At 43.8% G+C, this 26,300-nt stretch overlaps 1 protein-coding gene across 10 annotated transcripts in view; it reads left to right on the forward strand.

The window, feature by feature from the left end:
• Positions 1–25,229, forward strand: part of znf385d (zinc finger protein 385D) — a 143,609-nt gene extending 118,380 nt beyond the window's left edge. For 8 of the 10 annotated variants that reach the window (XM_061821378.1, XM_061821375.1, XM_061821376.1 and 5 more), the window contains 6 exons: positions 2,614–2,727; positions 6,106–6,226; positions 14,499–14,813; positions 15,186–15,373; positions 19,153–19,245; positions 22,551–25,229. In XM_061821378.1, coding sequence (XP_061677362.1) covers positions 2,614–2,727; positions 6,106–6,226; positions 14,499–14,813; positions 15,186–15,373; positions 19,153–19,245; positions 22,551–22,787 — 1,068 coding nt within the window. In that variant the 3' untranslated portion in view covers positions 22,788–25,229. Of the gene's footprint in view, positions 1–2,340; positions 2,499–2,613; positions 2,728–6,105; positions 6,227–14,498; positions 14,814–15,185; positions 15,374–19,152; positions 19,246–22,550 lie in introns of those variants that run through there. The other 2 variants (XM_061821385.1, XM_061821382.1) reach the window with 2 other exon arrangements.
• The last annotated feature ends 1,071 nt before the right edge of the window (positions 25,230–26,300 follow it).

The raw sequence follows: 26,300 nt of genomic DNA on the forward strand, positions 1-26,300 counted from the left end.
AATCGTGTACGGCATCGTAATTGGAGCGCATCATATCTACTGCGTTGTGATTAGAGTAAATCGTGTCATGGCAACGAGAGTGAAGTGTATCGTTTGGCGTCGCAATTGCACTGTATTGCATCTTAATTGGACCGATTATTTTCTACTGATAATAATTGGAGCACATTGTAACTTCTGTAGCTAAATCGTAGTCAATCGTATCTACGAAATTGTGTTTGGGGTGAATTGTTTCTACTGCATCCTAGAGTGAATCATATCTCATCATAAGTAGAGAAAAATGTGTCCAATTGTGTCAGAATTTTAGCGTAGCACATCACAATTGGAGCGAATCGTGTGTGCTGAATTGTAATTGGAGCGAATCGTATCTCCCGCGTAATCATTGGAGTGAATCATATGGATTAGAAATTGGAACTGGCGTGGACTGTATTGCATCATATTATAATTGCTAATGTATCATATTTGTATTTGGAGTCAATGCGATCAGATTGTAACTGTTGCGTATTGTAGCGTTCTGTGATTGGGGTGAACGACATCGCATTTCGATTGTATCGTATCGTTATCGCGCATTAGTGAGGTCACACTCTTGTTTTTTTGCGCGACGGGAGCCTCGTGGCGAATGCTGCGTCCTATCACGCGGCGAGTGATTGTGCAGACGCCGCGGCGCGCCGAGCGGCGCGGGATGTCGTCGGAGGCGTGTGGGCGCTCACATTATACGAGCGCGCCGCTTCATTTGCTCCCAGTGACGGCTGTCGCTAACCCTCGGGCGAGCTCCCTCGAGCCGCTCGGCGGGCGGCTGATGCCGGGCCAAAAGGCAGAAGATTCCTCCATGCGCAAAGCGGAAGGGATTCTAGTGAGGGTTCGGGCTTCAAGACTGGATTGATGAGGGTTTGAATGTGGGGTTTCGAGATATTCACTAGGGTTTTAAATATGGATGAGGATTTTAAATTTGGATTTAAAGGCCACATTTGGGTTTCAAACCAGGATTGGGGTTTCAAATGATTTTTTGAGGGCACGGTTATTGTTTTAAGCAAGGACTACTATTTCTAAGGTGGCACCGTGTCTCAGCCGGTAAATCGTTGGCCTCACAGTTCTGAGGACTCGGGTTCGATCCCGGCCCCGCCTGTGTGGAGTTTGCGTGTTCTTCCCGTGCCTGCGTGGATTTTGTCCGGGCACTCTGGTTTCCCCCCAGGTCCCAAAAACGTGCAACATTAATTGGACGCTATAAATTGCCCCTATGTGTGATTGTGAGTGCGGCTGTTTGTCTCAATGTGCCCTGCTGGGATAGGCTCCAGCACTCCCCGCGACCCAAGTGAGGATAAGCGGCAAAGAAAATGGATGGATAGTATTTCTAAGTAGTTTTTTTTTTTTTTTTTTAGCTATGGTTAGGGTTTTAGATTAAGGTAGATAAATTGGAATAAGGTTTCAAGTTAGGGTTTAGAGACCAAAAATTTCAAGCACGGCTTTCGAGCCCAGTTAAGGTTTCAAGGCACGCATTGGTTTTGAAACTGTGTTAAGGTTTAAACATCCATCCATCCATTTTCTTAGCCGCTTATCCTCATGAGGGTCGCAGGAGTGCTGGAGCCTATCCCAGCTGCCAACGGGCAGTCGGCGGGGTACACCCTGAACTGGTTGCCGGCCAATCGCAGGGCACACGGAGACAAACAGCCGCACTCGCAATCACACCTAGGGACAATTTAGAGTGTCCAATTAATGTTGCATGTTTTGGGGATGTGGGAGGAAACCTGAGTGCCCGGAGAAAACCCAAGCAGAGACGGGAAGAACACGCAAACTCCACACAGGCGAGTTCGGGATTGAACCCGGGACCTCAAAACTGTGAGGTTCCAGCCGTCCCGCCAGGTTTTAACATCAAAAAAATGAAAAAAAAAATATGTAAAATGTGGTAAAAGATTTCATCAATCAGTCGCCACTCAGGCAATGAAGCAACACTGAGGAAGATTGACAGCTTGCTGTCAATTGAGGGATGAAGGATGAAGGATGACGGATGACGGATGTTTCCCATGGTGCACTTCCAAAGAGTGAAAAAAACAAAACAAACAAAAAAAAAGAATTCCCAAATAAAAAAAACTCCAACGTGTTCGCCGGCCAGCGCGTGCTTCTAACAGCAGGTCATCGTCCGCTGTCACAGCCCAGATGTTTTTCACTGGCGCTGCCTTTCCGCAGCTCCGCTTTCCCAGCATGCCGAGCTGCCAGCGCACGCCGCCAACTCCGTGTGTCGTCGGCCTCACACACACGCACGCACGCACGCACACACTCACAGAAGGCCTGCCCTCCCCTCCCTCTCCTCGCCGGTTTTGGGCGAGAGCTGCAAAGTCTGAGGCCGGTTGTGTAATGTTGACGCTAACGCAAGCTGGTCTCAAAAGGCGAATTACGCTGCCGGTGCAGCCGTTCCTTGACTTTGACTTTTTTTGGAGGGGAGAATTGGTCCATTTTTGTGCTTTGTTTGCGAGCCAAACTGTGACGTAAAAACAAAACTAAAGGTATGCCGCCACTCGAGTGACCTGAAAATAATAAGAAAGTTTCATCGACAGCTAATCCCCGCTATGTTATCCTCCTTTTTTAAATCCGTCCCTCCCAATTGTGCTTCCACCAAAGATGGACCCGGTGCAGAAGGCCGTCCTCCATCATACGTTGGGGCTCCCGCCTGCCGCCGCCGCCAAGAAGAAGCACGTCTCATGTGGCGTCTGCCGGCTGAGGTTCAACTCGCAGGTACGACTGTTAGGAGGGGTCGGGGTGGGGGTCTCAGTAGCGCCCCCCGCAACACTATCCGTCCATCAATTTTCTTTCGACGCTTATCCTCACGAGTGTCGTGAGGAGCGCTGGAGCCGATCTATGCTGGGACGGGCACCCTGAACTGGTTGCCGGCCAATCGCAGGGCACATTGAGACAAAGGGCCGCACTCACAATCACACCTATGGGCAATTTTGAGTGTCTAATTAATGTTGCATGTTTTTGGGGGAGTCACTGATGGGTGTCGTGGTACACACCTGCCTACCTTTGGTGCAGGCAGCGTGGGATCGATTCCCACTCAGTGATGGTGTCGATATCTGCCCTGTGACTGACGGGTGACCGGTTCAGGGTGTCGTCAACCTTTCACCCAAAGCTAGCTGGGATAAGATCCAGCTTTCCCACAACCATTGTGAGGATAAGTGGCTTGGAGTGCCCGGAGAAATCCCACGCAGGCCACAGGGAGAACATGCAAACTCCACACAGGCGGGGCCGGGATTGAACCCGGGACCTCCGAACTGTGAGGCCAATGCTTTACCAGCTGATCCACCGTGCGAACAATTATAATAATCATAAATTTCAAAAATGTGATCCTGAAGCTAGTTTAAAATTTTAATTTTGTAGGCCCATCTATTACAAAAAAAAGGTGTCAAGAACCCATATTCGAAAAGAAGACACGTCGTCATCCATTTTGGTTCAGAGCAGCCATTTTGGGGTGATTTTGACTTCCTCCAGGTTTGTTCCTGGTTAAGAAAATGTCCGTTTTTGTAGATTTAACGAGCACAAAAGTGTGGAACAACATCTAAAGTGCTCCACGTGAACCTTTTTTTATGCACCGGCGCTGACTCAACACTTTCACCTGTGCAAATTTATCCAGCCTGATTTAAAATGTATAGCATCAAGTCGGACTAATGCAGTTTCAATGTTTTATTGATCAGCAAGCACAAAAGACAAACAAACAGCCGTGCACGCAAACACAACGTGAAAATATCATTTAAAAAAAGCTGCTCTTTTTTTCTTCTTCTTTTGTGTTGAATGTTTGGAACTGAGGGCTTCTTGTTGCCGTGGCAACAGGGGGTCTCAGGCCACAATTATCGCAGCAGGGTTTCCTAGCTCAACTTTTCAAGCATAAATTAGCTATTGTATGACTATCGACGGGGTTGTTTCCATAGTGCCTCGCAGGGCACTTGAGCGTTGTTTGAAGTAAACGTGCTCGCTTGCGCCAAGCCGGCGCCGTTCGTCCACGTTATCTGGTGACCTTCGGGGGGCGGCTCACGACCTTGATAACACGGCCAAGATTTGAGGATGTCCATCTGGGCTCCGCCACTACTTTAATCATTCATAAGAATGAGCAACATTGTATTTTAGGTCGGAAGCTTCACTAAATGAACTTGTAAAATGTACTTTAAAGGAGAAATCCAATGGTTTGCATGAACAATTTATCCAATCGGTCATGTAATATGTACCATATTTTGACAATGTGATGCTAAATCCTGTCTCATTTAATAGTGTTTTGAGAAGATTTTTGTCGACAATTACGAATTTTCTGGGCGCTGCCATTTTGGCGAGTCACATGATCTACGTATGTGACGTGTACTGTGCCGTTCCAAACGCTGGATTACATGGGGCACCATTATGCCCAGCGCCGATTTCTCAGATTTATCCTCATCTGATGAAGAAATAGCAGTATCGGTTGATCGGGAAGACAGAGGAATACTTCCCTACTAAATTGAACCTGTTGCTATAATTAATGTTGAATATTTGGATGGTTCTTCGGGCAGAATGATGCAGAGTCTGACTACTTGGAGGCCTACGTGCGACATAAGTGCGTAAACAAAGGCCCCTGGGAGCTCCGGGCCGGCAGCCGCAGATGGTTCTTCGGACGGGAATGACGTGGAGCCTGACGAGCGAGCTCCGGCCAGCGGGCCGCGAGCCGAGCTTTCAGGTGGCGGAGGCCTTTAGCCTAGCTTCGGCGTCCGGGGCTAACAGCCTCCACCACCTGGAATCTCGGCTCGTGGCCCGCCGCCGCCCGCTCCGTTAGCCCCGGACGCCGAAGCCAGGCTAAAGGCCTCCCCGGATGTCGAACCTCGGATGGAGGCCCGCCATCCGGAGCTCGTGACCTGCCTTTGGTGGCGGCTGCTGGCCCGGAGCTCCCGGGGGGCTTTGTTTACGCACTTATGTGGCGCGTAGGCCTCCAAGTAGTCAGACTCAGCGTCATTCCACCCGAAAAACCATCCGAATATTCAACATTAATTACAGCCACAGGTTCAAATCCGTTTGGAAGTATTCCTCCGTCTTCCCGATCAACCGATACTGCTATTTCTTTATCAGATGAGGATAAATCCGATAAATCAACGCTGGGCATAATGGTGTCCCATGTAATCGAGCGTTTGGAACGGCACAGTACACGTCACATACGTAGATCATGTGACTCGCCAAAATGGCAGCGCCCTGAAAATTCGTAATTGTCGACAAAAATCTTCTCAAAACACTATTAAACGTCTAAATAGGGTACATAATACATGACCTATTGGATACACTGTTAATGCAAGCATTTCCCCTTTAAATATATGTACTTTTGAAATATTTTAATACAGTACATAAAGGATAATTTACAGATTATGTATGATTGCGGTTGAGTAATATGCATATTCTTACTTGTTCATGTATTTTTATTTTTCCACAATTTACATTTAATAATATCTATATAAAATTATATTAACAATCTACAATGGGAGAAGCATTTTGTTCTTTTTTTTTTTTTTTAAGTATAAAAGGTTCTATCCAAATAAGGATTTGATGATGGGCAAATTCTTCAAAATTTAGCCTTGGACAAAATTGCCTTTTTGGGTTATTATTTTTAACACATGAGTCATGACATGACTCATTCTTTACAGTGTTTTATTACAGGGCTAAAAAAATGAAGAAAAAAAAAAAAAAACACCGTGATAGATCTCACGGTTCGTGTTGCATTCGCTTGGATTCACCGAGAATTTATTAACAGGATTTTCGAGTCGCTGGAATGTTAACAAAAGTGACAAAAGGTTGGCACGAGTGTCTGAGAAGTAATGCAATAAATCTGCACTTTCCAATCGAATAAGTCACTCTTTGGATCACAAAAGCCAGGGGAAAAAAAAAAAACCTGCTCTGAAAGGAGTCAGTGAATCACCTCGTAAGATGTGTTCAAAGCTGGCAGAAGGAAAATCAAACGTTAGCGCTTTGCGGCCTGGACTAATTAGCTCTAAGCCGCTTCACTCGCCCCTGCGCTCGTCTCCGCGCTCGTCTGCTTTTTCATGTTTCATTTCATCCCGGTCCCCGGACTCAATCCAGCCTGCTGTTTTTTTTTTTTCCTCCTGGCAGAACCAAGCGTTGGCCCACTACAAGGGCACCAAGCATGCCAAGAAGCTAAAAGCTCTGGACGCTCCCAAGAGCAAGCTCAAAGGAACGTCGCACGGCAAGGAGCCCACCGCAGGCAGGAAAGGTTGGTAGAAAGCGCCTCCTCTGGGGTTTTTTAATTTTTTGTTGTTTTTTTGTTTTTTGGTGATGTCACACCGTTGTGATTGAGCTCATGCAGTGGTTTTGTCCTCCCGAGATGATGTTTACGGCTAAAGAAAGAAGAAAAAGAAACTCTGTAGCAAGTCGGCAGCATATTTAAGGAACTTATTAACACAATATAGCTATAACAGAACAATTTAAGTCAGTCACGTGACTGGCATGTAACATAACCAGTGTGTAGTTCAGGGGTGCACAGACTTTTTTTTTTTCTTTTTTACTCCAAGATCTACTTTTCAAGCAGCCAGCCTCTCACGAGCTACCGACAATGTGTTGGGGAAATTGCTGGGGGGGGGGGGGGATGCATTGTACTATGCACTGTATTGTCTGTGATTTTATCCTGGATCAGGCTGTGCCGAGGTGGAATTTTTAAATGACACACCATCTCATCCTGCACTTTCTACTTTGGCTTCAGACCAGACATTTCCCACCCGAAAAGAGAAAATCTCGTCCAGTTTAACCACTTTGTGTTTGATTATTCACATACTCCGACAGTCAGTGCATCTTAAAACAACAGCACTTCTTCATTAAATTTATCCATTAATATCGAAAGTAAACATAAGCAGCATGTCTAGCTCGTCTTTGCTCTACGTTGCCCAGACTGTGTTGCTAACTAAAGCGGCGGTGGCGGACGCTGTGATTATAAAACACGTTGATGGGCTGCGTAAGTAGTGTAACTTTTGTCAATATGAGTGTATGTCTTTAAGAGTGGAGGAGGGGGGTAAGATAAACTAGGAAAATGAGAGTGTGGGCGGTGCATGCTGCCTGAAAGAAACCAGTGGCTTCTTCTTTTCATTTTTTACAGTACGTATGTGAAGTCATCCCTCACTTGTTGAATCACATTGCAAAATGCCACAAATTGAATAGGTTGATGTTATATTTCCAATTTGCATTGGATTATTATTATTTCTTTTTCCGCGCAACGCAGAATATCCGCGAAGAAACTGCGTCAGCGGTGCACAATTGTCCACGTGCGCAGTTTAGAGGGAACATTGGCTGACTTTTACTTATTTTTTTTGGCACACTACCGCGATCGAACAAGACTGCCTCGCGATCGACTGGTCGGCGCATTGAGCACCCCTGGTTTAGCCTAACAACTCTGAGCTGAATTGTACTGTAACTTGCATGGAGCGTGATTTTTGCGTACGCTAGCTCTTAATCTGCACGTAACATAAAATGACTCGTAACAGGTGTATAACATAGTAGTTGCACATAATTTAGCTAGCCTGTAACATAACTCAATGTTAACGTGCTTGTGAATTCGTGCTTATTCAAGATTTCTACTTCCACACAAGCTACACGCCGGCTAAGTTACGCATCAATTTACACTTTTACAAACCAGCAGGCTTTATTCAAACACATCACGTACCAGTCGCTCGGAAATCTGCCTTGAGCTCACAAGACGGACAGGCGCGTATCAAGATGTCGCCCGGCTTCCATTATAAACTCTGCTGATTGAAAATCAAAACTTTCTCTGATTCCGTTCAGATGCTTTGAGTCGCGGCTTTGAGCCGGTGAACCCGGGGGGAATAGCGCCAGGTTTTCGTTTTCAAATGTTTTGGTTTTGCTTAACATCTGGGTGAGATCATTGGATTTAAGTGCCCACCTGGCGGCGACGCGCTGAAAAAGTTGGATCAAATTGTGCGCAAGTTGTGTTAGGTTACGTGGCACTTAAAATGTAGGGTCGCGGGGAGTGCTGGAGCTATCCCAGATGTCAAGGGGCAGGAGGCGGGGTCCACCCGAAACTGGTCGCCAACCAATCGCAGGGCTCATCAAGACAAACAGCCGCACTCTCAATCACACCTAGGGGCAATTTTAGAGTGTCCAATTAATGTTGCATGTTTTTGGGATGAGGGAGGAAACCGGAGTGCCTGGAGGAAACCCACGCAGGCACAGGGAGAACATGCAAACTCCACACAGGCGGATCCGGAATTGAACCCCGGACCTCAGAACTATGAGGCCAATGCTTTACCAGCTGCTCCCACCGTGCCGCCCTTGACAGTTTTCAAACAATCAAATTTGATTTTTGATTTTGATTTGTTGGACAATGCCAAGTCTTTATTTAGGAATTGTCAGGGGCGTGGCCAGGCCGCTGCCCTGGGCGGAGCTACCTCCGCTAGCAGCTCCACACCTGCACCGGATTGGCACTAATTAGGCCAGGCATCTAAGTCTTGAGTTTGTTCGTTGTGTTTGAGACCGCATTAGTCTGTGTGAGTATACGAGCCTCTTGTTGCATTTTCACCTCGTTGTCACGAGCAGCCTTCCTGTGCCACCACAGCTAAGTCAAGTCTTGTTTTTCGCCTAGTAGGAATATGACTTCGTTTTCATGTTTTTGGACCTTGCCTGTTGCCGTGTGTTTTTGTGCCTCTGCCTTTTTTTTTGGAGTGCTTATGACCTCTGGCTGGAATAAAACCACCCTCGACATCATGTCCTTGCCCCGGAGTCCTGCATTTGACTGGAATACTACAAGGAGTAATGCTTCACTTGTGATTCGCTGATCATTCGTGACCGTCGATGCCAACAGCGGTTGGGTATTTCGACGGCGAGTGTCACGTGAGCTGCGTGTAACGTTATCTCCTGATGGAACTCGCCGAACATAACCTGCATGAAACCCTGTATGTGTAACGCGTTTGCCGTGTAAACGTTACACGCTAAAGATACACACACTTCTCGTTGTGATACTGCAAACGCATCACGCGCAAACCGCTGCGGGTGACCTTCCTGGTCGCCGTGGCGCTCATTAATCATCCTGAAAGACACCTGTGCAACGCTGGCGCCTTCTGACTCTGCCTTTCCCACAATGCACCGGCGGCACCTGCTAATGAATATTAATACGCAAGATGGAATTGTCCACTGTGTCGATGAGATGTTTTTCTCTGTCCTTTATATTAACATATTTGTTTTTAAAATGTTTCCTTCCACTCAAGAACACCTCATTTATCTGGTTGGTGGTTATTATTCTATGATTTCGAAACAACATAAAATGAAAACATTTCACGCATGGACACCAGCCTAAGTGTTTAATAGAGGAATCATTACAGACTTTTTACTTCCACCATTAACTTCATGTGCGTCAGCGCTAATGGACAGCTGGACTCGTGTGTGTGTGTGTGTGTGTGTGTGCGCGCACGTTTTAGACTCTCGAGGAGCTCAGGTGTGCACCTCACCCCATAACACTAAAACTACTATCCGTCCATTTGCTGAGGCGCTTATCCTCACGAGGGTCGTTGGAGTGCTGGAGCCTATCCCAGCTATCTTCGGGCAGGAGGCGGGGTACACCCTCAACTGGTTGCCAGCCAATCACAGGGCGCATAAAAACAAATATTTGCACCACAATCAATCACACCTCAGGGCAATTTTGAGTAGTAGTAATTCATGTGTGTATGTTTGTGTGTATACAAGGTATCCCCAAAAAATGTATGCACACTTTAAATAATATTTGTAAATTCTTTTACATGTTTAAAAATTGTTCAAATTATAATAAGTTAATATTATTCAAAGTGCGTAGAAAATTTTTAGGGACCCCCTCTGTATATCCATCCATCCATTTTCTTCACCCTTTATCCTCACGAGGGTTATGGGGAGTGCTGGAGCGTATCCCAGCTGTCATTGGGCTGGAGGCGGGGTACACCCTGAACTGGTCGCCAGCCAATCGCAGGGCACATTGAGACAAACAGTCGCACTCACAATCACATCGAAGGGCAATTTAGAGTGTCCAATTAATGTTGCATGTTTTTGGGGACCTGGGTGGAAACCAGAGTGCCCGGAGAAAACCCACACAGGCACGGGGAGAACATGCCAACTCCACACAGGCGGGTCCGGGATTGAACCTGGGACCTCAGAACTGTGAGGCCAGCGCTTTACCAGCTGATCCACCGTGCCGCCCCCCTATATGTGTGTGGGTGTATGTTTTTTGAAAAACAATTTCATATTTTTATAATTCAGTGCGATGTTAAATGTAAAGGGTTAAAGGACAACGAATAATGTTAGGAGCAAATGAAAAATTACAAAAAAGCCACATATAATAAAAAACAAGAAATTACATAATACATAAAACAATGTGAACAATTTGAACTGCAATGTCAAAATTTGAGAAAATAATATACAATTGTACAGAGATTGGAACATTTTTGTTCAAACCCATTTCCCCAAAAAGTCAGCATATTGAGACAATAAAAAAAAATTAAGCTGGAAAAAGTTTTATTTTTTTAAATTCTAAATTGCAGGAGAAAAATATTACATACAAAAGTAAATATGTCAACTTTACAAGAAACAATATATGAAATAAGATCAAAGGATAAAAATAGTCTCACTTTTAACTTAAAAAAGGATAAAATTTCAAAATGTTTGCCGAATAAGGTTAACAAATGACAAAAAAAATATTGAAGTGATTTTTTTTTTTTCAATCAGCCTTCTTCCCCCTGTACTCATAATGACATGCTTCTTCCTCCACCCATCAATCTTCACATGGTCTTCCGTGCTGCCTTTTCTTTTCCTCCCCGTGGCGCGTGAATCCCACGGGTGGGGGGCGCAATATGTCTCAAAATTATTCACACGTGTTTTTCAAACCCACAAATATATCTGCGACAACAATTTGCACGTGCTATTCAATTTGCACGCATCTCAAAAATAAAATGGGAGCGGCCGCTGATTCGCAAACGCATCTTCAACAAATCACAAGCAAAACTTAATATTTACAAATGATGGGTCAAGATAATACGATGTTAGAAAAACATGAGTGAATGGCGTACGTGTTTGTGGATTTGAAAAAGACATGCAAATAATATTTGAGACGTATCCCTTCTCCCCGTAGAATCCAGCCACTTGGCAGGTGGCCTCCTGCGAAGATTTTGGCAGCTTCCGGTGATCTCGTTCGAGGAGATTTGCAGAAAGCGCCGAGAATTTGCAACACAAATTAGCCGCGGATCATTTTGCGCGCTCTCGGAAGAAATTGGAATCCAAGACAAAAAAAAAAAAAAAGTGCCAGACTGTGACAAAATGCGAGATTGCAAAGATTGAACGCACATTTGGCTGTATAAGAAGCTTATCGATATTCTGATGGGGGGGGTGGGGGGGGGGAATGAAGAGCCACCAGAAGATTTGTGGCTTTTAAATTGCGATGGTGTGGAATGAGCGCCCGTCGCTTTAATGAAAAGCTTTTCATCCGCCTTCCTTCACAAAGGTAATCACATCCCAGCGGAAAACGCAAGAGCAAGAAAAGAGTTTCTCTTTCCCGCCATTGTTTGCCTTTTTTTAACCTGACTTTTTTTTAATGGTTGTCAATTCATTCATTTATTTTTTTTTTAAAGAAGATTAATCACACTTTCGCATTTTGATGAATAACTATTCATCACAGGTGCCAAATACAGCAGACGTCCTACCTGATTTTGCCTTGAGATGTTTTTTGAAATTTGTTGTTTTTCAATGAAAAGAGAGTTCAAGGCTGCACTCTGTATTTTTTTTGACAGATTTTGTTTGATTTCAAGGATTTTTCCTCTAATATTATTTTTCTCCGAATGTGACAACACATGAAAAGTTATCACATTCTAATATATTTTTTGAAAATTACATCCTTTACTGCTCAAACCAATTTTTTTTTTAATATTGATGCAAAATGCTTGTTGGAGTAAATGTTCTCCTTTGAACATCAATTTTTCTATACTATTTTTCCTCATTACATTTTAGTTAAAATTTTTGGGGTGATTTTGCTGGCGCTTTTTTTTTTTTAAACAATTTGCCGTTATATTTTTCTGGTGCTATAATATCTAAGATATTGTCATTTTTGTGTACTTTTTTCATGTCATACCATGAATTTATTCCTGTATTTTTTTTCTTGTAAAAGTGCCTAATTTAATTTTTTTTTTCCTAGCATCAAAAGAATCGATGTCCTCGTTTGTCTGGAGAGTTTTCCTCACTTTTCATTTGACTTCTTCCACTCGCTCACTTTCCCGTCCATCATGGCGAGATGGATGGCGGTTGTTAGCGCCGTTAGCGATAGCGCCTTGACTTCCTCGTCCGTCGGGTCAAGGTTGCCAAATTCCACACTTTTAATGACTTTTTGTAGGTTTTTTTTTTTTTTTTTTCCTGGGGTCTGGGGGTTAATCAAATCCACACTCGTTTAATGGTATGGCAAACTCCAACTTTCCTGGTCAAATGTCGCAGAGATTCTTCTGTTACCACAAACACTCTCAGGTCATCTTTGTTGATTTAAATGAATGGAAATCCCATTGATCCGTTCCAGTCTTGCAAAACATATCAATTAAAATGTTTGTATTGTGTTTTTTAATTTAAAAAAAAAAAATTCAAAAATATTGTACTTTACAAAAAAATACATAGTCAAGTCAGAATGAAATAGGATGTAAAGAATTTAATACATCATGATTTCATGCTTCAGTGCACATTAATATTGTGGCGCTCCTTCTGGTGTTCAGACTTTGGTCACCAGGGGGCAGTAAAATACAGGTATTCGTAAGAAACTAAAAGCTTTACAACGAGGTTACCCAGAAAAGTGCAGTAATAGTCGTTGTGTTGCTAAGATTTGGGTTCAAATAGCCGTTGCTTATAGCTAGCGCTACATTGATGCTAATTGCATCGATGCACCTGACTATGGTGTTTTGCATTGTTTGTTAGCATTACACAAAACAGATTTTATGAGCATAAAACAATGTGGTTATTTTAAAAACAGAACTTGAGGCGGACCTTTATCGTATTTGCCCTCATCTTATGACCAATTTGTGTTCTTCAGGCTAAATGTTACATTCTGGTAGCATAATTTAGCCGTTTTGTGATCCAAATCAGTTTTTGATGACCTTTGTTGTCACCTGACGAACGTTGTGTGAGTGCAGCAAACTAAATGTGAATGAATTACCTCCAGATTGTCCGAAATCAAATACTGCAAACAGGTATAGGAAAAAAAAATCTCATTTTTTTACACGAGGCAGATCTTGTTTTGTATCATTTTTGTGTTAGCACGCTGCATTCCGTCCCATTGTGTCTGCTCAATGCAATTTCTTGCCTTCTAAAACCAGAAAGCCGACTTGTTGCGGTTGGTCATTTTGTTTTGGTGTAAGAGAAATGACGCCGAGCGAATTACACTTGAGTTCGCTATTGATTTTTCTCTTCCATCGCTCGCTCTTGCCTTGTTTTTTGTTGCTATTCCGGCGGCCGCTTGTATTGATCCCGAGAAATGTGATTGATCAATCACGTTCACTCTTAGCCGCTGACCGTTGATGACGAGTTGCAAGGTGGCCGTTTGTCTCCCAAATACAAGACTGAGTGTCTGATTTATTTATTCGTTTAAATCACACATTGTCTTCAAAAACTCAGCTCTGAAGCCAGTTTCACCCGGCAATATAAAATGAATAGACCCACAAAAAAAAGTCTCAAAAGTAATGCTTGAAAAGACGCAGGACGTCTGCCGAAACGGACATTTTTTTTGGCCATTTCCAGGGATCCTTTGAGTTGTTTGAAATTGTTTGTTCATTTTGCCACCTGACTTTTGGTAGGCATCTCGATCCACAAAAAAAGCTGCCGTCCATCCATCCATTATTTGAGCCGCTTATCCTCGCGAGGGTCGCGGTAGTGCTGGAGCCCATCCGAGTTAACTTCGTTGAAGGCTAATGTTGTCCATATCGGTTGAAAATTCAGCCCGATTTAGCAACCCCAAATTTGGAAAGCTTGTCCAACAGGAATCATCTCACAAAAAAAAAAAAAAAAAAAAGAAATCTCAAAGCTCAATGTCACGAACCTCCGGTGCGGGGCTGGACCCAAATGCAGGACTCCAAGACGAGGACATGATGTTAGGCATACTTTTATTCGAAGCTGAGGTCGTACACAGTGTAAGCAGTCCGAGAAGGCAGAGGTACAGAAACGCCAAGCAAAGGCAGGTTCCAAAAACCTGAAGTGAGGTCCGATGACTAGGAGACAAACTATGAACTAGGACTTGACTATGGAACATAAACTAAGACGAGATTAAACTGAGGTGGCAGAGAAACACTGTGACGAGGATAGCTCAACCCTACATTATTTTCAGTGGTGGAGATTCCTATTGTCAGTGAATGCAACGCACTAATTCAGGGCACAACGAACTGGCGAATGCCACTGACCAAAACTCCTTATCACACTCTATGTTTAAAAAAAGACAGGACAATTTTCAGTCCAACTGTCAACAAAAACCTGCCCCAAAATGCATGTCTCTACAGATGCAGTTCCGAACGCAGCGCCCCCACCGCCGTACCCCGCGCTCCGACCGGCCCCCCCCTCGGAGCCCACGGTAACCCCGGCGACAGCGACCGAGCTTGCCGGAACTTCGTCTCCGGGCCCGGACGCCCCGGAGTCGACCTCGGAGCTCGAGCTCAACTCGCCCTCGGAGCCGGAACTGGAACCCGACCCCGAGGTTGAACCCGACGAGGAAGCGGAACCGGAAACGGAGGAGGAGAAGGCTCGGCGCCTGCTCTATTGCTCGCTCTGCAAGGTGGCCGTCAATTCGGCTTCGCAGTTGGAGGCTCACAATAGCGGTGAGAGATTCCAATACGCTGCTTCCGTATTATTCACTTTTTACACATTTTCTTACGTTACGGCTTTATTCCAAAATGGATTTAATTTCATTTTCCAATGGACACAATATCAGTTCCAAGATCAGGAAAAATTACCGTGAAGATACGAAAGTCTTTGTTATAAGTCCCAAGAAATTACCTTGGTCCGCTCATCCGAGATTGAAGATTCAAGCTTCGGGTCTTCTTTCTGGAGCTAACATTGAAGGTTTTTAAAAAGTAGCGAAACTAAATCCAAATGGTAAAAAACATGATTTAAAAAAAAAAGATTGCTTCAAAATCACTTTACAGTATTCCACGGTGACATGGTGGCGCATTCTGTTTGCGAATGAAAAGGTACCAAGCACAAGACCATGCTGGAGGCCCGCAGCGGCGTGGGCTCCATCAAGTCCTTCCCGCGGCCGGGGGTCAAAGGCAAAATGGCGCCGCCGTCCTCGTGCAAAGCGTCCACGGGCCTGCAGAACAAAACCTTTTACTGTGAGACGTGCGACGTGCACGTCAACTCCGAGACGCAGCTGAAACAGGTGAGACGCCGCATTTAGCACGCGGGTGTCGAACTCAAGGTCCGGGGGCCATATCTGCCCCGCCGCATTATTTTTTGTGGCCCGCGAAGGAAAATCATCAGTGTCAAAATCCGGGATTCTCGTGAAAATATGTCCCAACATTTCAAACTGTCATATATCATAAATGATGTTGAGATATAAGCATTTTTGTGTTACCAGACGTGAACAATGGTTGAAAAACTCATTTCGCTTGATTTCTAATTCCAAAACTAGTTAATAAATTTCACGTGTAACTATGATGAGGCGATTGAGGAGTTCTATGGTTTCACTGTGACGGCCCTCTGAGGGAAATCGTAACAACAATGTGGCCCGTGGCCCCTGGTTTAGCCGAAAGCTTGAAATAAAATGAAATAGGACAGAAAAATAGTTATTTGCCAAAGAGTAAATGAAAGAGGTCCAGCAACACTTTCAAGAGCAAGCAAACATTATTATGAATAGAAAATAATGTAAAAACACCGTAATGTGTTTGTTTTGTTTTGATAGTAGTCTTTTTTTATGTATTTATTTATTTATTTTACTTCGCCTCCTCCCGATGATAGCTGCACTCCCGTGACCCTTGTGAGGATGAGCGGCACAGTAAATGGATGAACGGATAATGAATCTGCTTTATTTCTTTGGTTTTACCGGTAAATATATTTGCACCTTTTTTTTTTAAATGTATTGATCTATTTGATTGAACGACGAGAGTATCGAGTGATCGTAAGGGGAGCGCATGTTTGGTGGCTGTCATAATGCGGTGGCTGTGGCCCGTCAGTTGCCACGGCAACGCTCCACTTGCATCATTTTCACACTTGTCAAAAAAATAAAAAAATAAATAAAAAGAATCAGCGCAACAGGAATCTTTTGTCAGTCTTTGGAAATATGAACATCGTTTTGGTCGCGTTACCGTGGCGACGGAACAGCTTACAAATACAAAAGACGAACGGCGTCGACGGCTCTCAATGTCATCCCGGAGAGCAAATAAAAAAATATGAGTTTTTTTTTTTTTTTTTTGCTCAAGCAAACTCAAAATATGACTTGATTGTCTTATCAACAAAAAACAATTCTCATGTGTACTATTATGAGGATAATAGAAAGTGATTCATTTAATTGTGTCTAATATTTATTTATCTTGTTAGTCATACTAAATATTTTCTTTTGTGTCACTTTAACATAATTTGATTCATAATGGTTGAGTTTTTCTTCTATTTTTATATTTATGTATTATTTCTATTTCCTATTTTCCAAAAGTTATCAAAAATTTACAATTCTAAGCATGAGTTGAAAAAAGCTTTCTTACAAAGTGAAGGGAAAAAGTTATTATTATTATGTATAATAAAAGTGACAAATCTGTCACTGATATTTACGAAAACATTAAAAACATACATTCAATAAGAATACAAAATGAGCATTAAAGTTAAAGGCTAAACTTTCCCGATTGGTGTGAAAACTTTATAGCGTTATACTAATTATGTAACGTAGCTATCTTAGCATCTTTCCGAATGAATTACTGTCACGCGTTATTAATAGAAGGTATTGACATGAAAATGCACTTCTTGCGTAATTGTATAAAAAAAAAAAACACACAAGTGCATAAAGATGAAAACAAACTATTCCATAGCAACCATGTGAGTTGCACAATTTAAATATAAATATCTGCATCTATAATTTTCTTAAAGAATATATGTGAATGTTAAAAATAACTACAAATCTGCATCTACAAAATAAAATTGTTGAATTAAACATTGAGATTAAACACAACTGGAAAAAAATGATATATAAATAAAAACTCAATGTAATATACACCTTTTCATAAAATAGATTAATTAAATGAGTACAATATAAGTCAATAAAAGTATGAAAACGTCATGTATTCTATAGATAATTAACCTAAAAAAATCAAAACAGTTTAAGAGGGCACAGTGCTGCCTCGCAGAAATGGAAATCATTTTTGGGATTTATAATCAGATGCGTGATTAAACTATATGCTAATCAGCTATTTGAGAGCACCTGAACAAACGTAATCCTAATGACTACAATCAGAAGTGCACTTAGATAACATTTGGAGGTATTTAAGCAGCCATTTTATGGTTCCAAAAATCACGTCAAACGAGTCCGGATGCTAACCGTCAATTCGCGCTTCGCTTCAAGCGTCCCAAAATAATCTTTTTGTTGTTTCGGCGTGTGCGCTTGTAAGTCTTGTAAGTGTGTGGCTGAGATTTTTCCGCCCAGACGTGACGCATCAATTTTTCATGCCGACGAAAAAGAATAAGCGGCAGTAGCAGCAGTCGTGTGCATGACTAATCAAAATCGCACAGGACCAGATTAAAAAAAAAAAACAACAACAACAAAATGCTCTTTTTTTTTTCGTGCTAACACTTAGTGCTATTTGGAACTGTTCATAATTCCCTTAACCTCGTTTAAGGCCGAGACGTCATCGTCTCAGTTCACAAGCTCGAGATCTTTTTTGATCCAACCCAAAAGAAAGTTCTGATGTTCCAGTCAGATTTTTAGAAGCCTGGAAGACTTGTGCTAACACTGACTCCTATTGGGAACAGTTCATAATTCCTTCCTCCTTGCCTAAAAACTGTAATCATCTGAGTTCCCCCTTTTTGTGAGGGGAAGGTGGTTAAGATGAAATAAATTGCAAATGTTCCAGTAGGCTTTTCGGAAGCCTGTGAGATTTGTGCTAACACGTACATCTATTTTGGAACTGTTCATAATTCCCTTAACCTCGTTTAAGGCCGAGACGTCATCGTCTCAGTTCACGAGCTCGAGTTCTTTTTTGATCAAACCCAAAGAAAGTTCCGATGTTCCAGTCGGCTTTTTAAAAGCCTCGAAGACTTCTAACACTGACTTCTATTGGGAACTGTTCATAATTCCTTCCACCTTGACTAAGAACTGTCATCATCTCAGTTCACCCTTTTTGTGAGGATGGGGGGCTTAACATTAAATAAAGCTCCAATGTTCCAGTCGGCTTTTCGGAAGCCCGAGAGATTTGTGCTTACACTGACTCCTATTGGGAACTGTTCATAATTCCTTCCTCCTTGCCTAAAAACTGTAATCATCTGAGTTCCCCCTTTTTGTGAGGGGGGAGTGGTTAAGATGAAATAAATTGCAAATGTTCCAGTTGGCTTTTCGGAAGCCTGTGAGATTTGTGCTTACACTGACTCCTATTGGGAACTGTTCATAATTCCTTCCACCTTGACTAAGAACTGTCATCATCTCAGTTCACCCTTTTTGTGAGGATGGGGGGCTTAACATTAAATAAAGCTCCAATGTTCCAGTAGGCTTTTCGGAAGCCTGTGAGATTTGTGCTTACACTGACTCCTATTGGGAACTGTTCATAATTCCTTCCTCCTTGCCTAAAAACTGTAATCATCTGAGTTCCCCCTTTTTGTGAGGGGGGGGTGGTTAAGATGAAATAAATTGCAAATGTTCCAGTAGGCTTTTCGGAAGCCTGTGAGATTTGTGCTAACACGTCCATCTATTTTGGAACTGTTCATAATTCCCTCCTCACCATCTAAACTAATTGGCTCCAGTAAACTCCAAGAATTTACAAACAAATGTTCTGTCCTGGAAAAACCAAATTGCCTCCTAAATGTCATTAGTCAAGATGAAGCAGCATGTGGGTCAACACTCGAGGTCATTTTGAATACTGTGTTAGTCAGAAGACTTCCTGTACTGCGTTTTTTTTCCACTCGAGGTTTTTTTCTGGGCTGGGGTCGTAATTTCGTTCTTGTTCTGCGTCCTGTCCTCAGCACATCAGCAGTCGTCGTCATAAAGACCGAGCGGCGGGGAAACCGGCCAAGCCCAAGTACACCCCCTACAGCAAAGGAGCCACCAAGCAGACGGTGAGCTGCCGACACACTCCGAGAGGAAACAGCACCCCCTACCCCCGCCCTCCCCACAAAGAGGTTGCCACGTACCGAGCTTTGATTCCGTGGCAACACCTAATTGACATTGACCTGAATCATTTTTATCTAGGTTGCATTAAACAGAACTTACATAAGGTGCTGGCGTATCACGGCGCGATAGACTTTTATTCAATTTACAGTGAAGAAAATAAGTATTTGAACACCCCGCTATATTGCAAGTTCTCCCACTTGGAAATCATGGAGGGGTCTGAAATTTTCCTCGTAGGTCACAATGTATGATTTTTATAACAAATTATTTGTGTGATACAGCTGCAAATAAGTATTTGAACACCTGAGAAAACCAATGTTAATATTTGGTACAGGAGCCTTTGTTTGCAATTACAGAGGCCAAACGTTTCCTGTAGTTGTTCACCAGGTTTGCACACACTGCAGGAGGGATTTTGGCCCACTCCTCTACAGAGATCTTCTCTAGATCAGACAGGTTTCTGGGCCGCTGCTGAGAAAGACGGAGTTTCAGCTCCCTCCAAAGATTTTCTATTGGGTTTAGGTCTGGAGACTGGCTAGGCCATGCCAGAACCTTGATATGCTTCTTACGGAGCCACTCCTCGGTTTTCTGTGTGTGCTTCGGGTCGTTGTCATGTTGAAAGACCCAGCCACGACCCATCTTCAGGGAAAGAGGTTGCTCCCCAAAATCTCACAATACATAGCCGTGGTTGTCCTCTCGTTAATACAGTGCAGTCGTCCTGTCCCACGTGCAGAAAAACACCCCCAAACCATGATGCTCCTGCCCCCATGCTTCACAGTAGGGATGGTGTTCTTGGGATGGAGCACATCATTCATCTTCCTCCAAACATGGTTAGTGGAATTATGACCTTTAAAAGACCACCTCCACTCCATGTATGATCCTGAATCAGATGCACCCGTGTGAGGTCGTTAGCTGCATAAAGACACCTGTCCACCCCATACAATCAGTAAGACTCAAACTTGTAACATGGCCACAACCAAAGAGCTGTCCAAAGACACCAGAGACAAAATTGTACAACTCCTCGGAGTGGAGCCCCATGCAGAATATCACCACGTGGGGTCTCAATGATCCTTAGAAAGGTGAGGAATCACCCCAGACTACAGGACAGGACTTGGTTAATGACCTGAAAAGAGCTGGGACCACCGTTTCCAAGGTGACTCTTGGTAATACACTAAGACGTCATGGTTTGAAATCATGAATTGCACGGAAGGTTCCCCTGCTTCAATCAGCACATGTCAAGGCCCGTCTTAAGTTTGCCAATGACCATTTGGATGATCCAGAAGGGTCATGGGAGAAAGGTTTGTGGTCAGATGAGACCAAAATGGAACTTTTTTTAGTCATAATTACACTAAGCGTGTTTGTTCCATCCCAAGAACACCATCCCTACTGTGAAGCATGGGGGTGGTAGCATCATGCTTTGGGGCTGTTTTTCTGCAAAAAAAATTCAGACCCCTCCATGATTTCCAAGTGGGAGAACTAGCAGTACAGCAGGGTGTTCAAATACTTATTTTCTTCACTGTATCATATTTGAAATGTTCTACGAGGCGCAACCCCTTTCCCGTGTTCTTACATCTTAATTCAAAATGTCACATACTGGACTGTAGGAGTGAATTGTCTTTATTTTATCTTTTATTTCAAGTATCATTCAGGACTGAATAGTTTGTTCGCACATAAGGTTTTTAAAGTAAATCGCCCCCCCCAACCCCCCCCCCCCCCGAAAAAAAGTTTGATAAATATGCTCATTTAAGTTTTATAAAACAAATGTATTAGAGAAGCCTCGGAGGCGCGGTCGCTCCCAGTTGTGAGGAAAATGTCTTTTTTCCGCCACCCGCCATTGAGCGCGTTAACGGAGAGGAGCGCCGACTCGCGAGACACCCCCCCCCCTCCCCCCCACAGTGATTGATAAGCCATGACGCGCCGATGCCGCCGGAGCGCCGCTTTCCCATTACGGCTACAGAAGATTAAGCCGGATAACTTTGGTCACCTTTTCACACTATTAGCCTCAGCACGTGCGCGAGGCGAGGACCCGCAAACACAAACTCACGCCAGCCGCGACCGCCGCCGTCCCGATTTTGTTGCGCGCTGTAAAGTTTTACCGTCTTCACTAAAGCGTCGATGCTGTCCGTACGCTAGCTGGTCATTTATCACAAGATAGGTTTGATTGAAAACAAAATTCTGTTTGTTGCAAAAACATGTACACAAGGTTGACTCAAGATGTAAAAAAAAAAAGAAAAGTCTGGACGCATGCAAATACTTCGTTGATGGATCTGTTCTCAATCAAGAATAAATCCTACGTAGTGATGAGCCAGTCAGATTTTTTCAATACAAATATGAATATTTAAATAAATAAATGACCCCTGGTTTTCTACAAACTCGCATTCATTGTCTATGATTGGGTTAAAAAACAACAAGAAGTCGTCTCCAACGTACACGGAAGCGTGTTGCGGCCACACGTTAATCTTCGGTTAACTTCTCCGTGACACATGTTTTTTTTTTTTTTTTCTAATATGTATTGTTCTCAAATGAAATCAGATGCATATTTAAAGAGAGAAAATAAACCGCTGGGATAGGCTTCAGACCCCGTACGCGGAAGCGTTTTGCAGCCACATGTTAACCAACGTAAACATCACTGGGACTGACGGTTTATTTTCTTTTTTAAATACGTATTGGACTCATTTGAGAACAATGCATATTTAAAAAAAAAATGTCTGTCGGGGAGAGGTTCAGAGAAGTTTAACGTATGGACGCAACACGCTTCCGTATACATTGGAGACGACTCCCTGTCGCATTTTTTTTTTAATACGCATTGTTCTCAAATGAGCCAACTTGGCATTATAAATACTTTTTGGTAATTTGAGATTGAGAAGAATAATTCCTCCCTGAAATGAAGTGATCGCTACACAGGCGTGTGCGTATTTTTGGTTGGGCACCATCCATCAAGTTTAATTCCCGAAATCCATCGATATTTTCTCCTTTTTTCAGCTAGTATTTCATAAAATGATCTCTTTGAACATCTGTCTCGTCTGTTGTGACAATCAACAGCACAACAAGTCTGCTCCGGTTCAATGTCCCCTATACCGTCGAGCAACTCTTTTTGACCATCAATATGGCGCCGTGAAAATATTGACGTCACCTGCACAAGCTCTTAATATTGACTTAATGACGTAAACAACTTGTGCAGGTGTACCTAATGAAGCGACAAGTGAGGGTGCGTTTGTCTTGACTTTTTTGTTTTTGTTTTTTTTTTGCGCTCCAGCAGATCAAGTTGACCTTGGGCAAGGAGCGGCCGTGCCCCCCGCTGACCACCCACCTCCTCCCCGCTCAGCTCATGGCCGCCGCGGCCGCCGCCCTCGGCGGCGCGTTCCCTCAGCGCCACGGCCACGCCCCCAACCCCCCGCTCTTCCCAACGACGCCCCTCCCCTCCCCCTTGCTCCGCCCCGCCCCCGGCCCCATCAGGACCGCCCACCCGCAAGTCCTCTTTGCGCCGTACTGACACCCCCCCCCCATCCCCAAAGTGAGCGACGGAGCAAATACGGCGACCGGTCTATGCATCCGGGATTCATAATGATTGACATGCACAGCCAAATGTGGGCAATAATGGAAAACACACACACACGTGAACTATGCAGTGTCAATACTTCACAAAGGTCGCCAGGTGGCGCTCACATTCCTGTTTGCACTTGAACTTCTGTGGACGTGCACGTTCGACGCTAGACCACGTTGGACGGTTAGACTACGTGTCGCTTTCTTCGTTTTTCTGTTTCCGTCATTGCGGCCACTCCCAAAACGCTGGCGATGAGGGGTCGGGGTCTGAACCACAACGGGGGAATTTTATGGATCATGCGCCTATGAAAAAGTATATTTTTTGCAGTTTCCCGACTTTAATATTTAGTTTTTGTACGTTCTTACAAAGAAAGATGGGCCTCTTTGTTCTCTTTGGTCAGCGGTGGTTTTCGGCTTGGAACTCTGCCAGGGCTGCCATTTTGTTTCCGGTCTCTTCCGGATTGTTGTGTCACAAACGGATTTTAACTGAGGCAAGGCAGGCGTCCAGTTCTTTGGAAGTTGTCCCCGGTTCCCTTGCGGCCTCCCGGAGGAGTCTTTGCTGTTCTCTTGGGTTATTCTTTGTAGGCCAGCCACTCTTGGGATGGTTCACCGCAATCATGTTTTCTACATGTGAGGATGATGGCGCTCTTCCTGTGGTTTACTTTGGAGTGACTTTGTGACAGTTTCCAGACTGAGATCGAAACAAGTTCTTTATGTCTTGCCAGTTGTTACATTTTGGGGGGATCGTGCCATTGTTTTGCAGCTTATTTAGATATTTTTGTTTGACGTGTTTTAGTCAGTTTAGTCATGTTATGTGATTTCTTGACTAAACAGGTCTGGAGCTAATCAGTGAAAATTATGGTTCGTTAAAATCAACCCGGCGACACGGCTGGTAAAGCATTGGCCTCACAGTTTTGAGGTCCCAGGTTCGATCTGTGTGGAGTTTGCGTGTTCTCCCTGCTCCTGCGTGGGTTTTCACCGGGCACTCCGGTTTCCTCCCTCATCCCAAAAACATGCGACATTAATTGGACGCTCTAAATTGCCCATAGGTGTGATTGTGAGTGCGGCTGTTTTTCTCGATGTGCCCTGCGATTGGCTGGCGACCAGTTCAGGGTATACCCCGCCTCCTGTCCGTTGACAGCTGGGATCGGCTCCAGCACGCCCTGCCACCCTTGTCAGGGTAACCAGCAAAGAAAATGGATGGATGGATGGATGGATAAATTGACCCAAGGTGTGATTGTGAGTGCGGCTGTTTCCCTCCATGTGCCCTGCAATTGGCTGGCAACCAGTTCAGGATGTACCGCGCCTCCTGCCTGTTGACAGCTGGGATAGGTTCCAGCACGACCCGCCACCCTTGTGAGGATAAGCAGCAAAGAAAATGGATGAATAAGTTGCCCCAAGGTGGGATTGTGAGTGCGGCTGTTTTTCTCGATGTGCCCTCCGATTGGCTGGAAATCAGTTCAGGGTGTACTCTGCCTCCTGTCCCTTGACAGCTGCCATAGGCTCCAGCACTCCCCGCGACCCTCGTGAGGATAAGCGGTGAAGAAAATGGATGGATGAATGGAAAATTAACCCAAAATTGTTATTGTAATTGTGTTATATAATTAGCCGCAATAAATTCACGATTCAATCGTTTTTCCTTCAACAACCGCAAACACCATTTACCATGGTTATATTGGTCTGATGTTGACATTTGTTTGATGATTTTAATATTAATATCGGGAAACTAATAAAAAATATAAGAATTTGAGAAGGGGCCAATACTTTTTCACGGCACTGGAGTCCCTCAAAGTTATTTAGGTCTGCTGACACGAAAAAGTACATTAATAATCCTATAAAAAAAAAATTGGAAGACTAAAATTGCTTTAATTTGATTTTGGTCAAGCCAAACAATCGGAGTCATTTTATTGCTCCAAAATCTTGAAATGGAAAAAAAGAAAAATTGATAATTGCATAAAATTTGGATTTGGAAGACAATAAATCCAGAGAAGGAAGAGTTTAACCTCTTAAATGTATGATTAAAAGTAATTACATGTTGGGATGGACATTAATAATCCCGTGAAGACTGGATGAAAATAACCAAATGAAATGAGTAAATTACCATAGATCATTTTTTTTATTTATTCCAGATGTGTCATTAGCAGGGACCTTGAAAGCGTCAGCCAATTTTGCCATTCAGCATCTTAGCGAACAAGATGAAACTGGACAGAACGGAATGAAAAATTGAACAGCTGAGACGGTCAAAATTTACAGGTCAAATTCAAATCAAGTGGAAAGGTCCTGAAATTTCACCCCAAACCCCAACATCATAAAACATTTTTGTGAGGTGTGTGTGTGTGTATGCGACGTGTCTGCGTGTACCTACGTGGGCTTGTGGTCTGGAACTTCTGTGTGTGTTTCGTGTCCAATGTGTTCCTTTGAAATAAACGAAGAGTTACTTTGGTAAAACATGCTCGTTTTGATCATTTTTAATGAAGTCACTTCATTATGTATGTACAAATCCATTATTAATCTCATAAAAATCGCAAGTTACACCGAAGGAAGTTACTCATTTTAGTCAAAATGTACGCAACGAGTGTGTGCTTTTCACGGCTCGATCATGCCGTAATTTCCGGCCGACAAGCCGCGACTTTTTTCACACGCTTTCAACCCTGCGGTTTTTGCGGTGATGCGGCAAATTTTTTTTCCCTAACGGCCGCAAGGGGGCACTCGAGCGGAAAAAGGTAAGAATGAGACCGGTGGAATATATGTGCCGAGGAAGTGACTTTTACCGGCGCTGTGCTAGCGTGTTGCTTCTGTGTTAATAGCGTGTTTCAGTGATATTTACTGGTAAATTTTTATTTTAACCGGCTCTGTTAGCACTAGCGCAGCGCTAGCATGAGTGCTAGCGTTAGCACGAGCGTTAGCGCGGCAGCGTTAGCATGGGGCTAACTAACTCTTTCTGTGTACCGTCTTTCTTTGTAAATATCTCGTGTTTGAATGTGGGTTTCAATGTGGGCACTTTTACACAGCTGCGACGTATGTATGTACCAAATGGTATTTCCTTGAGGGTTGCTCTGTAGGCCGGGAATTACGGTACTGTATGTACAGGTCGGCACGGTGGAACAGCTGTGTAAGTGTTGGGTTTACAATTCTGGGGTCAAGGGTTCGATCCTGCCACCGCCTGTATGGAGTTTGCATGCTCTCCCCATGCCTGTGTGGGTTTTCTCCGGTTTCCTCCCTCATCCAAAAAAGATGCCACATTAATTGGACACTCTAAATTGCCCCTAGGTGTGATTGTGAGTGGGGCTATTGGTCTCAATGTGCCTTGCGATTGGCTGGCAACCAGTTCAGGATGTAATCCGCCTCCTGCCCATTGTCAGCTGGGATGGGCTCCAGCACTCCCCGCGACCCTCCTGAGGATAAGCGACAAAGAAAATGGATGGGTGGAGGGATGGATAAATTGCCCCTAGGTGTGGTTGTG

Source organism: Syngnathoides biaculeatus, chromosome 5 (assembly GCF_019802595.1).
Source record: "Syngnathoides biaculeatus isolate LvHL_M chromosome 5, ASM1980259v1, whole genome shotgun sequence".
NCBI lineage: Eukaryota > Metazoa > Chordata > Actinopteri > Syngnathiformes > Syngnathidae > Syngnathoides > Syngnathoides biaculeatus.